Below are 16,056 nucleotides of genomic sequence, written 5' to 3' on the forward strand. Positions count from 1 at the left end.
GACACTGGCCTCAAGCCTGCAATCTTCCCATCTCAGCCTCCCAAGTTCTAGAACATTACAGGCATGTGCCACCACGCCCAGCTCTTTCACTTATCTTTGACTTGGACATTTCTGCTGAAAAGGACTATCACATATTCAGATCCTAGTCTCGACTCTGTAGAATGCAGAGTAATACAATGTTGCTTAGAGGCTTGAAAAGCATGAAAAAATGAATAAAGCTGTCTGTCCCAGAGTTCATTTAAATCAGTCCATAAACATGTCTTTGGACTTACCTACCTTCTGCCCCACACAAGACTGACATTCACTTATTTACTGGATGTAAAAGGGAAAATAATGATGATTTATGCCAGTGCTCTAATAAACGATATAGACGTCCTCTGGAGAGTGTGCACTGATTTGAAATTGGTGGAATCACATTTTAAATGTACCTGTCCTTTAAGTCAAGCAGTTTGTAAAGGAGGAAATTCCTTTGAATCTCCTTTTGACCATTTGGTAAGTTGACGTGCTCACATAAAAACATTTTTTCTAAATCGAGGTAGAGCTATGTTTTCTGTCATCTGGTCTTCAGTGCTCTAACTGTGTGTGTATTAGATAGCCTGGATAGAGAAACTTCATAAAATGGGCCAAACACCGTTAATTTCTTCTTTAAAGTTTTGTGATGAATGTTTGGTTCTGATAAAGGATTCTGCATGGCACTCTTGTTGGCGATCATGGGATTAAGATTTTCAGCTCCTCTTTGGCACTCCCACGTAAATTGAGTTCTTTCATACGCAGGCAAAGACAAGCCTTAATCTCTAGACAAAAACTGCATGAGAAAGAGGAAACAGTGTTACTAAGGTCAATCAAAATTCTTAACGTTTTTCTAGAGACAAAAATCTTTACTAACAATCATGTCATGTAGCTGGGTGTGGTGGCACCACACCACACTGAGACTCTGGTCTCAGTACTTAGTGCTCAAAAGGCTGAGGCAGGAGGATTACAGGTTTACAGGCCAGCCTCAGCCACTTAGCAAGACCCTGTTTCAAAAAATAAATAAATAAAAAGGGATGGGGGTGTAGTTGAAGGTAGAATGGCCCTGGGTCAATGCCTAACACCAAAACAAACAGAAACCCCCCAAACAACAACAACAACAACAACAAAAATTTCATGTGTATATATGAATGTATCACTTTGATCTCACTAGCGTGTGTAATCCTATTGCACTAGTAAAATTTTTTTAAAAAGTACAACAGAACAGAACAGAATACACGGCAAACTGGAACCACTATGTGGAAGCAGCTCCTGTCCCAGCATCTCAGCCTTGGGTACCAGCTCCTGTCCCAGCATCTCAGCCTTGGGGTACCAGCTCCATCATACAGTGACAGGGTCATGCCTCTTTCTTTGGAGTGAAATGTTGACTCACAGGATTTTGGACACTGTCTTACTCCCAGAGGCACAGGGATTTACTGTTTTCATTTTTGGTAATCCACTTAAGCTCTTGAAATCCTTACTGCTCACTGGGTTTGAGTTTTGTACTCATTGCTTCCATCTTTGTGACCTTTGTTGGGATAATTTGGAGCCTGACAAGTACACACACCATTATGTTCCTTTTGTCCCTTTGTCTGACCTGGGTCCCGATGCCTCTGTCATAATGAGGGCATCACATTCCACCAGGAAGAAGACGACCAGTGGATGTGGACAGCGTGTGCAGAACTTTAGCGGTCAACACCCACCCTTCTGTCACTACCATTGTCTCTCAGACCTTGACAGGGAGCCTTTGCCCTGGAGATTAAGAAAGGGTCGGAGGGAGTGAGTTCATAGAGCAAAGTGGAGAGAAAATTGTTTCTTTTCACAGATTGTCTGCGTCTCTTCTTAGTGAGCTAGATAGGATTTTTCCCCCCACAGTTCAATCAGAGAGAAAAAAAAAATATCAATCGGCCTGGCTCATAAAAATGGGTCACTGATATTGAATCTGGCCTCAACCCAGTTTCTCTAGAAATTTTATCTTACCGGCATCTATAGACCATTTCCATAAAAGTCAAGTGTTTTGCCAAATTAGGCAACGCCCCTACCCCTGGCTCTTTTCTACTTTTATCTTTAGAAATAAATAAGTTGTTGTTGTACAAAGAAAACTGTTTTCTAGACTGATTTTACTCTGTAGGCTTAATATTTAACCTAGTCACTAAGCCACATCCCTCTTTGATCGATGGCGCACCCCGTATTTATGGTCATCATCTCAGGGTTGGGAAGTCATAATGAACCATGCTAAGCTGCGTTTTTCCATTCACTGGCTCAGACAGCTGGAAGAGCCCAAACATTCAGAACCTGATTACGGTGCTGTTCATTATTTCTCATTCTCTTTCCTCTGCAAACTCCATTAACTCACATCAGGGACACTAACAGGTAAAACCACTAAGCTTTTTTGTCTAAAACTGCAACCAGTGGCTCTTCAAGGACAGAGATGACGTCTCCTGGAATATTCCATCCAGTTACTTCTAAAGACTTCCCAAGCAGATTGGGTTCTTTGGTCCAAAGAAATGCTAACCCCAAGTCTCCTAGACTGAAGTTCCTCCATGGACAAAGGTGGGGTTGGTTTTAAGCCGTTGGAGGTTATAATCCATACTTATTTTAAAATATACCTGGGCCACTCCTTAGATACTCTAGACATTGTTTTCTGCAGTTTGGGGCCCATGTGTGCAGTGTTTAAAGATACCTGTTTGAGCACTCGTAGGCACTTAGTCTACTACAAGCACAGCACTGTAACAGAATCCTCTGATCTCTTTGGCCTGATCACAAGTCCAGGGACAACTGTTTTCACTTCCAAGCATGGAAGCATCAGGGATCGGTTGCTTGATCGGTTTCTAATTTTTAACCAGTGTGTTACTGACGACGGGAACGCCTGTTCTCAATCTGTGGCTGTTTGATGAGCTCTGACGTAGGAATGAAGAATTTAGTAGGATTTCCCTGAAATTTTATAACAACACAACCTGTAGAGGAATGGAAGTTGTCGGATTAACATACATGCTTTTTAAAAATTAGGGTGAAGGGATTAGCAGTTTAGGCTAATTGATAGGGCAGTTGTGTCAGGAGGCTGAGGTTAGAGATTCAAATTGTGAGGGAGAAGAGAAGAGAAAAAATTAAAAACTGGGGTGCTTTTCAGCACTGCGGACAGCACACAGTACCTACCATTTCTGGTTTTAAGCATGGAATCTGTTCATCCATTCTCTGTGGAGTGTAGATAGAGTGTGCCAGGCACACTGCTAATGCTTTACATATACACGGTCCTGTCCTATCACAATAACTCCCCTGGATGAGACACACTGTGCCCTTCATATACCTTAATATATTATAGCATAAGGATACTGGACATCTTTATTCTTGACTAGTAAATACTTGTAAAGCTCCTAATTATTCATTTTCATTTTCTTCTTTTTAGATGCACCTCATTACTAAATTTATGTGAGTTCGGGGATGTGATATTGTTTATTACTCAAGTGTGACTTAACTAAGATAAACTTCAGTTGCAGTCTCATTGACTTTTTTGGAGCCTGGCTTGTGTTAAGAAGTAGTTACCTGCTCTCCTTTTAACGTACTGGAGCCATCAAAATTATATGGCATAGCAATTATTCCAGTTTTAAAATTATCCCATATAGTTAATGCTGCAGATGTATTAGCTCCTTGTTAAACATCCTGCTCGTTAAATTGAAATTTCCGACATTCTCAGTTGAGGTAGGAAGTCACAGACTCATATAAGCAAGTGGCCTGCAACGAGCCTTGTTCTTTACTATTGTTATTAGCTTCCTTAGCAAAACCATTTAAAAATAATGAAGTGTTTACTATTCAAGAGGCGTTATTGCACTTATTTTATTTGACCCTCAGAAGAACGTTTGCTTGTGGGGAACAGGATTTTAAGGTCACTGGTGCCCACGGGATGTTTCTGCCCAGTGATGCGACCATGTGGAGATGTATTTTTTAAAACTTTAGTCTCTGTTGATTTTCCTGTGAATCTTTATTACAAGTTGGATAAATGGCTTCAACCAGCTAATTTTCATATCCCAGTCTGGTTCAGTGGACATGCTAATTTATTTTACCAGTTCATTTGCATGTAAGGTAGGCATTAAGCAGATGTCTCAGAAGGGCACGCCGAGTCCTAAGGTTCTAAATTTTACTGGTGAAAGCAACTAACTTATAAGGGTAGTAAGCCCTCTACACGTCTATCTCTGCATCACTTCTTCTCTTCAAGTAATGGCTCTTCATTGAATTATCATGTGAACCGAATACCCCGAAGCGATTTCCAGTCGCATTTAAACCAATTAATTACCCACATCAACAACATTTATAAACTCTAGCCGTGTGTCTGTATGTAGCAGAATGTGAAATGGAGGATCGTGGTGGCAGATTATGACCTTCCAATATTCTTGTCAACCCCTTGGTTTTATAAACCTAGCAAGTTGTAATTCCCCCTTGACCTCTGAAATTCCTCACACATCATCCTGGAAGTGTGCAAAACTACAAATGAAAACACAAGCCAGTGCTGGGCGTGGTGTTGCACGTCTGTCATCCCAGTACTTGAGGGGCCGAGACAGGAAGATCTCAGGTTTGAGGATAGTCTCAGCAATGTTGTGAGACTCTTGACAACAAGCAAGATTCCGTTCCAAAATTAAAAAATGGAATACGGCTGGGGTGTATATCAGAGGGAGAATGCCCCTGGATTCAATATTCAGTGCCCCCAAGTCAAAGCCATGCCAGTGTGCAGGAGCCCTGTGGCTACTTGGTTCTGCTTTGGTTTCCTCCCAGCGCTGGCTCCCTGGCTGGTTCCGTGGCCTGTTTATTTGCATTCTAACTTTCTCTCTTCGTCTTATCATCCTTTGTGTTTCCATTATCCTTGACCTGATTTGTCAGATGTCCTATGCTCATCTCTATTTTTATCATAGTATATGACATCTGATAAAGTAACTCAAATATTTTGTAAAATAAAGAATGGTTTAATGTAGGAATGAAAAAAAAAGAAAAAAAAATGGTCAGATTAGAATTAGAGCCAGTTTCCCGGTGAGCCTGCAGAAGGATGTCTGGGCTCCTTGCTGCAGGCAAGGCGGACCTAGCCGGCTGTTTCTGATGCTCTGCTCTGTCTCTCTGCAGAGCCCTTCAGCGCCTCGGTCTGGGTGATGATGTTTGTGATGCTGCTCATTGTCTCCGCCATTGCTGTTTTTGTCTTTGAGTACTTCAGCCCTGTTGGATACAATAGGAACTTAGCCAAAGGGAAAGGTAAGGAATCCCTCCTACGCAGGGTTCAAAGTCGACGTGGCTTCATCACTGACCCTGAGGGTCTTGGTTTTAGGATACACTATCCTGTATTGATTTGGTATATACCGCTGTCTGAATGGTGCGGGCCCGCCCTTCATTGATATTACTGGTAATTCCAGGTGAGTGTGGTTTATTTACTTTAAGTAAAAAAAAAATAAGGCAAAATGAAACATTTTGATCCTCTGATGATGCGAAGCCAGTAATTGTTAGGTGAAAACTGTTGATTCACAGTTGGTTGAGAAAGCAGATTTGAAGGTTTTGTACAATTAATTTAAGAAATGTATGTCAAAGAAAATATTAAAATCATGGAGAGTCTTGATTTGCGAGTCCATGCAAAGAAAGTGGCTTTACAGAATGTAGTTTAGGGACATTCTTCAAGCTACTGAATCATATTTGCATTCAAACTACTGAATCATATTTGCATTAGTTTGACAGTAAAACTATACAGTGGTTTCTTCCCCCAAAGAGTTATTTTCCTCTTGACAGTACCTAACCTTAGTGTATTGTACTCGATAAAGAGGCAACGAGGAGACAGAAAATGGAGTTGGGAGGCATTCATTGGCTATAAGTCACTAAGGAGCTCCCACGTGAGCCAGTGTTCAGAAACACATTATGCCGAACAACACCGTCTAAGTGGGCGGTATCAGAAAATGTCAGCACCGAATCTCTTTCCAGAAAAATGACTCGTTATGGTGGAGGACAGGAGACTTTCAAATGCCCCCCCCCTTCCCAGAACAGGGAACTTTAATCGAACCCACATTCATTTCACTTTTAAGAGTGAATGGATATTGGAAACAGCCAACAGGTCATGGGAATCTATTAGGAACTTAGTTTTATATTCCCAGTATAGTTCAGCTCCCAATAACTGAAGCACAGTGATCACTACATAAGCCATCTTTAATCAGCTAAACAGTAAGAATGCTATAAATAATCATGTCATGGGTAAGTAGGAGATTGTCTGGGTTCAAGTAAACGGATATGCAGTTAACCGCTCTAAGACGATTTCCAACAGTGTAGAAGCAGAGACAGGACTCAATGCCTGGTCGTACTGCTATAGAACAGACCTTTACATTGGCAGAGTAAGAGTCCCTGCTGCTGTGCATCCACACATCTATTGTATGAGTATTAGCTGAGTGAGCTTGATATCCCCACACGGTACTAGTATAAAGTATAGGAGTTGAGTCAGCCAGGGACTTTCTGACCCATGGGTAACTCAGAATTCAGTTATGAAGACATGTAAACATGTGATTTAATAATCACAGATTGTCACACATTTCAAGAAGAGAGCAGCGTGATGTCCTGGTGACGGGTGGGGTGGGAGCAGCGTGATGTCCTGGTGACGGGTGGGGTGGGAGCAGAATGATGTCCTGGTGATGGGCGGGGTGGGAGCAGAGTGATGTCCTGGTGACGGGCGGGGTGCTACGTTAGATAGGATGCTGCCAGAGGGAGGATGTTCAAAAGCGATGATGTTAAGCTAAGACCTGAAGGTCAAGAAGGATGTAGTCAAATGAGAAAGAAAAAGCATTCCACGCAGGAGGAACAAGAAGCTCAAAGGCCGGCAGTTGGAGCCGGTGTTGGCACGTGCAGAAACAGACAAGATGGACTGAGCAAGGAGGATGAGATGAAGTCAGAGGGAAAGGCCGCTGGCTGGGCAAGCGAGCATTACTGGGTTTCTTCAAACACCATGGGAGGAGGTTGGGAGGCAGCGTGAAGAGGTCACTGTCCATTGCACTGAGACAGAGGAGGTGGCCAGGGAGGGAGGTGCCATGATGTCCAAGAAAGAGAATTACAGGGGTGTGGCAGAGCTGCAGCTAAGCAGGCTCATGTGTGACGCAGTGTGGGAAGGGTGATACAGAGACCTCATGTGAGCAAGGTCTCCCTCGGCTGACGGCCACATGGGAAGACGGGCCTGGGAACGCCCTAGCCCCTCCATTCTGCTGACGCTTTCTTATCCCTACTCACGTGCATGTGATAACTCTCAGGAAACTATAGCTCCTCGTTTCTTGGTGCGAAATAGTTTTCTGTTACATCTCACTGCGCTTCATGGGGGAGAGTTCTACGACCGCCTCGGAGCACTCGTGAATCAGGCATCCCCAAGCGTGCTGGACAGATCCCTTTCAGCTGCCCGTTTCTGATTCCCAAGCAGCTGTCACTTCTGATCGGCATGCATCCCTAATCAAATTAAGTCATTCATGAAGTTAACTGGATCGACTCTAATTATTGTTTTTTTTTTTCTAAGAGTTCCCAGCCTCTTGGGAATGGGCCCAGAAGATCATAAAGCTAGGCAAAGAGAAGCAGGAGAGACTGGGCGAAAATAATAGAATCAATTGCCCTCTCTTTGATGTATTGGGAACATTGTAAGCGTGCAGGATCCTGAGCCTGGCCCCCGGCGTGCGGCGGGCTCGCTTCTCTTCGGCTCCCTGCCCAGGATTTCATCATTCCCATCAATCTAAATTCATTTCTGCCACTTTATTTATTGCCCACTCTACTTGCATTGCCAACTGGTCTCAGTAGATTATATTTTCCATATCTTCATTTACTTAAATGACATAAAAATTAACCTTCTGTTAAAGGAAGATTCTTTTCCTCTGGAAATGAGAACATAAATTGATTCTTCCCTCCTCGACCCTCCCCGTGCAAAACAAAGACTTGGAACTCGAGCCTGTTTTACAGCCCGTAGATGCCCCATCCCAGTAAATTTTCACACATTGTTCTGCCTCTTTAGTTAAGCCTGTTGCAAGGAACATTTAAGAACCTTAAAAAGGACGCAGAGATGTTGCAAGGGAGAAAAAGGGCTATGATATCAGAGTTCATGTCCTCCGGCCCTGCGACGCGACATCTTCCATCTGTGAAGTGGTGGGAGAATTAAGCTCTATTGTTCTGTTCCTTAATGTCCCCATTTGGAGGGAGTTTTTGTTCGTTTTAATTCCTATATTGTGCATACTTTACATCCGAATTTGAACAGGAGCAACTGGAATACCAGACTTCAGCCCCGCTGAATTGCTAAGAGAACACAGCCCATGAATCCCCAAACAGCCCCTGGCACATGGTTTTTGTCCGGCTTTCGTTACATTTATTAAGGAAATTGGTTTCCCCAAATGGAAATCAAACCCAAATTCAAAGCAGGTCATAACACCGCGTCTCATCCAAGCGCTCATTATGCATAACCATTTTCTTCCCTCTTTTTTTTCCCCCTATCTCTTTATAAAGAAATGTGGCGAAATCCAGTTAGATAGAGAAATGTGGGAAGAATGCTAATTTTTGAGGAGAAAAGACTTGAATTGTGGCTGTGATTCTGAGATGACGGCAGGACGCGACTCCGGGGCGATTGTACCTTCTGGCGGCCTTTAGTGCTGCTGGGGGCAGCCACCCAGCTCTCAGACATCCCGGGGTAGGCATTTTGAAAGAAGTGTTGAGGATGTCCCTCTCTGTCATTTGCAGCACCCCATGGGCCTTCTTTCACAATCGGGAAAGCGATCTGGCTCCTCTGGGGCCTGGTGTTCAACAACTCTGTGCCTGTCCAGAACCCCAAAGGCACCACCAGCAAGATCATGGTGTCGGTGTGGGCCTTCTTTGCTGTCATATTCCTGGCCAGCTACACAGCCAACCTGGCTGCCTTCATGATCCAGGAGGAATTTGTGGACCAAGTGACTGGCCTCAGCGATAAAAAGGTAAGGTCACCTCATTTTCCTTTCTGTCTCGGGGTCTCCTTAACTACTTAGAGTGATTGAGAAGCCTGTAGTTTATATTTCTCCCCTTTAGAATTTAAAGCTAATATATTTTCTTTCCTAATTCAAATTGATGTATTTCTTTTAGAAAAAAAAATGTATATACTTTCATTGGTCCATGGCAGTTTTGCGGCAAAATGAGGTTCAGTGTGATAGAAACCTGCACGCACAGAGCACCGGGTGTGTTTCCAAAAAAATTCAGCAACAGAACCTTAAGCTTAGTTCCTGTCATTCTGAAAGATTCCGGCTCTGATGTGGAAACATAGCTTTTTCCACAAGGTCATTTCCCACAATTACATGTTCTTCCAGAGGCTGCATAGACCAAGGCTCTGTGCTTCAAGAGCACACCACAGCTCCCACTTTACACACTTAACATCTGAAATTGAACAAGAGCAACTGGAATACCAAACATCAGCCCTCTGGATCGCAGGGTTCTGCTGGGAGAACACAGCCCATAATTCCCCAAACCGAAGTGCCGAGGAAGGATTGTGGGCCTGGCAAAGGAGAAACCTGGGGTAGAGGGCAGGCTAGACTGTGGGTGCCTGCTAGCTCTGTGATCCCGGATGACTTTCTTATATACTCTGTGCCTTAGATTTCTTATCGATGACATAAAAAAAATTATCTCAGCCAGACCCAGCAGCACATGCCTGTAGTCTCACTACTTGGGAGGCTGAGACAGGAGGATTGCAGGTTAAGGCCAGCGTGCAATAATTTACCAAGACCCCGTTTCAAAATAAAAACTAAAATAGGGCTGGGGGTGTAGCTCAGTGGCAAAGTGCCTTGGATGCAATCTCTAGTAACACACACACACACACACACACACACACAGCTTACTCAGCTAAGTCAAGTCCCATCACCAGTTGTTCCAGTTGTCCCGAAAGTTCTCCAAGGGATGGGAAAGGAGCAGAGAGTTTCCCTGCTTTTTCCTCGGGTGCCTCCCTCTCGGGCACATCTCTCTCATCTCCACCTCCCCGTCAGTGAGCTGGGTCCCACAGCACCTGCTCATCACCCCTTTTGCTTAGCAAGGGTTGCAGGATTGGAGTGGCTCTTTCAGAAACACTCTAGAAGAAAAGAGATAAACGGGGCGCGTTCTCCTTTTGAAATTTTTTGTTCAGGAAACAAATCCCAACTTGCTAAGCTCAGCAGTGCGGAGACTGCAGCGCTGTGGAGATTTTCCATTCCGCGTGTGTGAGGATAATTTGTCTCTTTATAAAGCCTCCCCGTCCTATCTTGTTGACATAAGTCTACCTCTATCCGTTTGGCATTCGTCAACAAACTGCTGCATAGGAAATCGGTCCGTGAAAAGCCTTTGCAGCTTATCCTGGCAGATCCTGTGGGGGGAAAGAGGCAGGAGGAACTCTCTGGAGAGGGTTAAACATGGAGTCTCCTTCACCAAGGTGCTGCGTGTATCTGTGTATCGTCGGGCATTGTCAGAGGATGGAGCAGGTATCCCTCTACTCACTACCGTGCTTGAAGCCCTCCAGTATCCAGCCTGCCCCTAGAGGGTCTCTTCCTCTTGCCTACCAAGCCCCCTCCCTGTTCCCCAGACACTCTTAACTTCTGTTCCAACTTAGTGCTGTTGTGATTCCAATGTCTTTCTCCCATCATGCTTTGCTCCCAGACCTCTCATGGCTGACTCCTCTTCCAATTTCAAGTCTTAGGAAAAATATCATCCCCCTGCCCCAGGGGTCTTCCATGGCTACTGGGGTGAACTTGGCTGACTGAGCTCAGATAACTGAGAAACTTAAATTTTACTTGGAAAAAATGAACAATATTCAAGTAAACATCAGGGAAGCAGAGAATGTCAGGCAGGAATGGGTATCATAAAGGAGAGAAGACTCATGAGAGTGAAATGGGCTGGCGGGAAGAGGCGCTCAGGTAAACACTTCTCATAGCGTTCTCCCGCAGGTAGCAGGTGCATGGTACCTGCTTGTTGGTTGAGTGCACAAATCCATGGTGTTTAGACACCCCAGATGCCCCACCTGCATCCCCAGGGGTCCCTTTTCAGCTCCGTGTGCCCAGCCCCACGTTTGCATGCTTTGTTGACAAAGACTCACACCAGGGATCTTCAGAGGAGTGATACCTTTGTGTACTGCAATGGAAAATGTCTCAGAATTGGAATTCCCCCAGCCAGGTATGGTGGTGCATGCCAATAATCCTTGTACTTGGGAGGCTGAATCCAGAGGATCATAGGTTGGCGGTTAGCCTCAGCAAGTTAGCAAGACTCTATTTCAAAACAAACAATAAAATAGGGCAAATGGCATAGCTCAGTGGTAGAAAGCTCCTTGATTACACATTAAAAAACATCCCCCAGTCCTTGCCGTTGTCCCTGTAACTAGCCCAAGAAGGACAAAGGCCCAGCTGCTCCCCTGCTTCCAAGCAGGGCAGACTCTGAAGCACTGCGGACTCCGCAGAGCCCCCGTGGAATCAGGCTGAGTCTGCCTGCCTTGACCTTTCGTCAGACCCGTGGTGGCTCCCTGCCCTTCTCTAGCCCTCCCTTATTGGTTCCTCCTGAAATGATTCACTAATAACTGACTTCACCAAAGCCTTGGCACAGGGTGGTCATCTAGAGCCCATGAGTCTATGGGGCACCGGGCACAGCCCAGCGCTGTCAAGCTAGTTGGCTCCCTGCCTCTCCTCTGCCAAGACCACCTACATCTCGCAACCTTGCTGTGCCCGCCCAGTCTCTGTCAATACGGGGCTCATAGTTGTGCTGAGGGCTGGGCATGGTGACATATACCTGTAATCCCAATACTTGGGAAGCTCAGACAGGAGTATCACAGGTTCAGGGTCAGCCTCAGCAACTTAGCAAGCCCTCCCCACCCCCAAGCAGCACAGTGAGAACTTGTTTCAAAATGAAATTTAAAATAGGGCTGGGGGTATAGCTCAGAAATAGAATGCCCTGGGTTCAATCCCCAGTACCATCTCTCTCTCTCTCTCTCTCTCTCTCTCTCTCTCTCTCTCACACACACACACACACACACACACACACACACACACACACACACTGTTTAGATAGATACAGATATAGATAAATCGTTCTTTTTCTTTTTCTGGTCTATCTCTTATATATAGTGGCAAGAATGAGAGGAAACTGCATCTGTGAATGTGCTTCCTAGACTATGAAATCCCCACAGACACAAAGCACTGTTAGGAGACTCCATTGTATTACGGAGTAAAAAAAAAATTTGCAATTCCTGGAAGAAGTAATAGGAAGTTCAGTGGAAGTAGGGGTGGAGGGGTGCCTTCTCCTGAATGAGGGTTTTTCAAGAAATTACTTGGCAGCATATTTTGCTTTCTGTTGTTCTTTTCAAAGACAGGAGGAAAAGAATCCCTGGCTTCATAGATTTGGGTCGAAGTAATATGACCACTTGTGGGAAAACTAATTAACAGCACTAATTATCTGACCTTTTCTGACTTGGAAACACTGAGCAGTTGATACCATATCCTCGTGGGACACAGCTCGTTTTCCATGTTCTGAGCATTAAAGGCAAAACTGATAGCTCTTTTAATTAAATGTTTGGTACAGTGAGATAAACAGCAAAATTCTAAGCTAAGCACTCCAAAAAACGAATAGCAGATATACCAGGAAAGTGCACGAATTTGTTGCACTATTGTATACGGCATTCGTTTTTTGTTTTTAATCATGAACACCTGTGTAACCACTCAGGTTTACAAGACTTTTAAATCATCAGTGCTTGCTGTGCGTGAAGCGTATTTGAATCCCATGGTGTGCTCACCTGAGCTTGGGCTTGCATTCCAAATAGGCGAATGCATGGGTAAATGTTCCCCTAGGAATTATTAAAGGAAAATTGGAATGTTGCTGGGAATCCTCTTAAAGGGGTTGGGAATCACTGTGATAGAGGAACTCCACCTCAGGGGTGCAGACTTATGAGGTGGAAGAGCAAGGTCATGTCTGGTGTCCAAGGGACCTGGGTCCAAATGCCAGCTCCGCCATATGATGGCTGTGTGGCTTCCTTAGGTCATTATCCCCAAGGTTTAATTTCCTAAGGAAGGGAAGGTACTAGTATCTTTTTGGCAAGGTCGATAGGAGGATTAGAGAGAATCCTCACCACATACCTCTCATGTGGATGATGACCCTGTTGTAAAGGTCACTTCCTCCTTCCCAGCTGCTCCTCTCTTTCTCCTCCTCCTCCTTCTCCTCCTCCTCCTCCTCCATCTCCTCCTCCTCCTCCTCCTCCTCCTCTCCTCCTCCTCCTCCTCTTCATCGTCATCGTCGTCGTCGTCATCATCATCATCACCATCATCACCATGATTACCTGATCCAAACCATCTCTCACTTCTGAGGCCTAGAATGCTTTTGCACTGAGTTGGTCTTTGGCGGCAGCCTGTGGAGGGAATTCAGAGGACTTCTCTCGTGGACCAGCCCAGGAATCGTGATGTTCTGGGCACGGTGACGGCACTGTTGAGTGGTGCAGTCCAGGCAGGGAGGCCTCTGAGCCGATCCAAAGGTTACATCTGTCTGGTCATCACATCAGCCGTCACAGGGCTTGTCCCCCACAGATGGTCCTATTAGAAATAGGGGTTCCCACAGCCAGATTGCCTTATCTATAGACATAGGAGATAGACCAGTATCTTTACTCAGTAGCATGCAGTTTGGGGTTCACAAGAGCAGTGAGGAGATGTCCTGGTTAGTTGCTGCGTTTTCCCCACAGTTTGGCTCCCCGGTTCCCACCACCACTTTCTGAGTTGCAGATGCTTCCCGTTTCTTATTCATTAGACATCCCTCAGACCGTCCCCACATCTAAGGGGAAAAACTAGAAAACAACCTTGTGTTTTCCAAACTGGAGGGAGACTGGCTCCACTGTTTGGCTAAAAGTACTCTGAGTAATGCCAGGTTTCCAAGAGCCATAGTTGTGCAATTATAACGTAACGTATAAGGTGTTGTAGAGTAAGCAGTATCAGTGGGCAGATGTTTTTCCAAGCGGTTTACAATTAATTTCAAAAAGCACTCCCCAGTTTACAGGTAGAGAAACCGAGGCTTGCAAGGATCAGTAGACTCGCCTACATGACGTAGATCCTAAGTGGGAGGCGAGAAGCAGGACCGGGCCGCTCTAGACCCCAGGCCAGGTGAGGCCAGTCCAGGGGAGGAGCCTTGACGGGGCCGGGGGACTCCCCTGGCTCTGGACACTGTGATGAGCTGCACACCTTGCTCAAACTATTCACGTAGGAAACATGGAGTGTCTTCCATGAAGGCCTGGAAGTGGGAGATAAGCCGTCCTGTCTCTGTTTCTATACAGTAGGTCAGGACTCCACTCCTGAGCCATGAAACCAACCAAAGGGTTGTGACCATTAGAAACAACAGCACATAATGGACAACGTCAGGGTCTATCACAGGTAGAAAGAATGAGTACTGTGTGTGTGTATAGTAATAGAAAGTGTATTGTGCCAGGTATGGTAGAGCACACCGGGAGTTCCAATACTTGTAAGCTGAGACAGGAGGTTCAAAGGTTCAAGGCCAGCCTCAGCAACCTAGGGAGACCCACAGGAACTTAGCAAGGCTCTGTTTCAAAAGAAAATATAAGAAGGGCTGGGTGTTTAACTCAGAGGTAGAACACCACTAGGTTCAATCCCCAGTACGAAAGAAAAGAAAGGAAAAGAAAGAAGACAGAGAGAGAGAGAGAGAGAGAGAGAGAAGAGAAGAGAAGAGAAGAGAAGAGAAGAGAAGAGAAGAGAAGGAAAGGAGAGGAGAGGAAAAGTACAATGTAAGTCATGGTTTAAAAAGTTTTCGGCCCTTGATCTAGTGAGAGAGATTCCTGGGTCTTGGTCCAGGGCTGAATTTTGAGTAGGAAAGGCCAACCATCAGTGCCAAAAAGCTGTGGAAACATCACAGAGACTTAGAATCCATCTCTGTCACCGTGCACATCAGAGGCAGGGAAGAAAGAGCTCTTAGCAGCAATGCACTGCTTCTTCACAGCAGATGGGGAGTGAAGAGGAAGGCAGTTAGTCAAATAGGCCATCGCCGGTGTCGCTGCTGTCACCACTAGATTTATGAGCGGTGCCACCAACTCTTCTCCCCCAGCACAGACAGCTGCCCGCAGGAGAGTTTGGGCGGGGCCACGTCTTCCAGTGATGAGTGAGCACACAGGTCGGCGGAGTGACTGCAGAGAGTATTTTGCTGCGCGCACACACACACACACACACACACACACACACACACTCCCAGCGCAAGGTGTGTCCTGGCAGGCCAATCTCATTTGGACAAATATCGCCACTTCTCCCAAATCCTGTATGGCTTCTTATTAGGGAAAGCCATTTACAACTGGAAATTTTAATTAATAGTAAAATGAGGTATAAGTGGAAAAAAAAGTAATGTTTCTGGTTGGGCAGACACTGGGGGGGGGGGGTGCCTGGATGCTTTCTCCAGCAGTGCTCAGTTCTGTGAAAGGCAGAATTGGAAGTGGGAGAGGGCTCTGCGTGGTAGCCGTGGGTCTGATGTTGACTTGCTGGCTGTTCTGTCTCTGCAGGGCCTCCAAGTCTTCGATTTCCCCACAAAAGAGGGTGCTCAAGGGAATGATAGAGCTAAGACCTTAGCCTGTGGCCTGGCCATCTTGGTTTGAATTCTGAGCTGCTCCTTGTTAGTGGTGTGATTTTAAATAGGTCGGGTAACTTCAAAGAGCCTCGGCTTCCTCATTTGTAAAATGGGGCCTCTGAGATCAGCTACCTGGCAGGGCTGGCGTGAGGATTCAGTGAACTAACACTTATAAATTTCCCAGCACAATTCTAGCCCCAATTATGTCTTCAAATGATACACATTTGCAATCATCTCAATGTCAATCACTAAGCCAAACATGAGAAGGAGGGAGGGGAGAGGGAATGGAGTGGGGATTGGGGAAGGGCCAAATGAGAGATTTGTGCATGTGTGCTTCACCATCTTGTACTCCATTAAGATGTATGACTACAGTGCACCAATAATTTTTTCGTGTGTGTGGTGGTACTGGGGATGGATCCCTTCTACCTCCGGACTACATTCCCAGACCTATTTGATATTTTATTTGGAAACAGGATCTCAAGCCAGCAAGGC

At 45.3% G+C, this 16,056-nt stretch overlaps 1 protein-coding gene across 1 annotated transcript in view; it reads left to right on the forward strand.

Moving 5' to 3' along the window:
• Positions 1 to 16,056, forward strand: part of GRIN2A (glutamate ionotropic receptor NMDA type subunit 2A) — a gene marked incomplete at both ends in the record, with an annotated part of 411,861 nt that overhangs the window by 331,050 nt on the left and 64,755 nt on the right. The window contains 2 exons of the mRNA XM_080704218.1: positions 5,119 to 5,244; positions 8,725 to 8,954. Coding sequence (XP_080560344.1) covers positions 5,119 to 5,244; positions 8,725 to 8,954 — 356 coding nt within the window. The remainder of the gene's footprint in view (positions 1 to 5,118; positions 5,245 to 8,724; positions 8,955 to 16,056) is intronic.

The sequence above is a fragment of the Muscardinus avellanarius genome (assembly GCF_963383645.1).
Source record: "Muscardinus avellanarius genome assembly, chromosome: 10".
Lineage (NCBI taxonomy): Eukaryota > Metazoa > Chordata > Mammalia > Rodentia > Gliridae > Muscardinus > Muscardinus avellanarius.